This window comes from Kryptolebias marmoratus, linkage group LG8 (genome assembly GCF_001649575.2).
Source record: "Kryptolebias marmoratus isolate JLee-2015 linkage group LG8, ASM164957v2, whole genome shotgun sequence".
NCBI lineage: Eukaryota > Metazoa > Chordata > Actinopteri > Cyprinodontiformes > Rivulidae > Kryptolebias > Kryptolebias marmoratus.
Genome location: NC_051437.1, coordinates 29,200,193 through 29,201,900, shown reverse-complemented (window position 1 = coordinate 29,201,900; position 1,708 = coordinate 29,200,193). Strand labels below are relative to the sequence as shown.

Sequence of the window (1,708 nt, the reverse complement as noted above, 5' to 3'; positions counted from 1 at the left end):
TACACCTGCAGATTACACCTACAGATTACACCCGCAGATTACACCTGCAGATTACACCTGCAGATTACACCTGCAGATTACACCTACAGATTACACCCGCAGATTACACCTGCAGATTACACCCGCAGATTACACCCGCAGATTACACCTACAGATTACACCTGCAGATTACACCTGCAGATTACACCTGCAGACTACACCTACAGATTACACCCGCAGACTACACCTACAGATTACACCTACAGATTACACCCGCAGATTACACCTACAGAACGTACTTTTGTGATTTCCTCTTTCTGCTTCTTGATGTTGCTGACGATCTCCAGAATCCTCTGAGTGTACGCCGATCGGGACACGTCCTTAGGAAGGCTTTCTAACTCGGTGACCTGCGGCGGGGAAGAAACAGGACGCAGTTATTACCCACAAACCTGTGCAGCTGCAGAGACACGAGGAAGCTTCCGAAAGGTTTGTCAGCTGAACAAAAACCAAATATGGGTCAGTTCTGTATTTTAAAAGCTGGATGGAAACCTTCATCCTTCTACATGAATATTTAAACGACACATCAGGGTGTGTACAGAAACGATAAATCAGATTTTCAGTCACCAGCTGTTTGTGCGTCTCCTCCTTCTTCTTCGCCTCCTCCGTGGAAACGCGGATTTTCTCGTGCAGAGACTTGATCTCGGATAGTTTCCTGTTTGACTCCAGCTGTGAAAACATGAAGCCCGTCAGCGACCGCAGCTCTCTGAGGACACCTGCAGTTCCTTACATCCGCAGCTTACGTCTTTGTTGCTGCAGATTTCTTTCAGCCGGCGATACTCGTCGATGAGTGGCGCTCGGTGCTTCTCCCACTGGGCCGCCAGGTTCACCACCCGCTTGGCTCCGCCCTCCACCAGAGACTGAAGGAGGGGACAGACGGTTTTAGGGGAGGACCTCCGAGACGGACGGGGCGCCGACAGAACTTCCTCCTACCTGAAGCTTCAGCAGGTTGTTTTCTGCGTCAGGCAGCAGGTCGACGGTTTTCTTCTTCACCTGCATCTTCTCGTCATCCTCGGCGTTCCCCAGCTCCCTCTGCTTCAGCTCGTCCAACACCTGCAAGGAAAGCCCGATGGTCAGATCGCTCTGGCCTGACCTGAGGTCAGCGGCTCGAAGGAACACGGCGAATCAGACAGGAAGTAGGAAGATGAGGAAGTTCTCCAACTTGGAGAAACAACAAAACTACGGCAACTTTTAGAGGATTTAAAAAAAATCATTTATAGACTTGTGACTGAATCTGCTGCTGAAAACTGGAATAAAATAAAATATTTGGGCAAACATCGTCTGCCTTCATGTGACGAAAGAATCTCTGGTGAAACAAACAAGCGAGGAGAACAGATTCTTCAGATAAGGTCTCCTCCTTTTAGCTAAAGTTCTGCCTTTATTTTAGTTTGAACAGTTATTAGAGTTGTTCACATCTTTAACTAGTTCCTCTACCTGAAGCATCAAACTCCGAACAGATGAATCCTGATCAGACGGTGAGAGATTCACAGGCAGGGCCGTAGCTCCCACCGAGGACCCCGAGGTCCGGACCTCAGTGTTTTATAAAAACATGAATCCAAACAAGGCTTCTGAACGGCGTGGTTCTCTGCGTAGCTCCACCAGTTTCCTGTAGGAGGCGCTGCAACTGTGTGCAGCTGCAGCCAAACTCAATGTCTACGAAGAAGAGCGCAGC

At 49.1% G+C, this 1,708-nt stretch overlaps 1 protein-coding gene across 1 annotated transcript in view; it reads right to left on the bottom strand.

The window, feature by feature from the left end:
• The window catches only part of ccdc22 (coiled-coil domain containing 22), a 14,283-nt gene that overhangs the window by 3,749 nt on the left and 8,826 nt on the right, over positions 1 to 1,708 (bottom strand). The window contains exons 9-12 of the mRNA XM_017438796.3: positions 970 to 1,089; positions 780 to 896; positions 604 to 705; positions 279 to 386 (exon numbers count right to left, since the gene is read on the bottom strand). Of these exons, the coding sequence (XP_017294285.1) occupies positions 279 to 386; positions 604 to 705; positions 780 to 896; positions 970 to 1,089 (447 nt within the window). The remainder of the gene's footprint in view (positions 1 to 278; positions 387 to 603; positions 706 to 779; positions 897 to 969; positions 1,090 to 1,708) is intronic.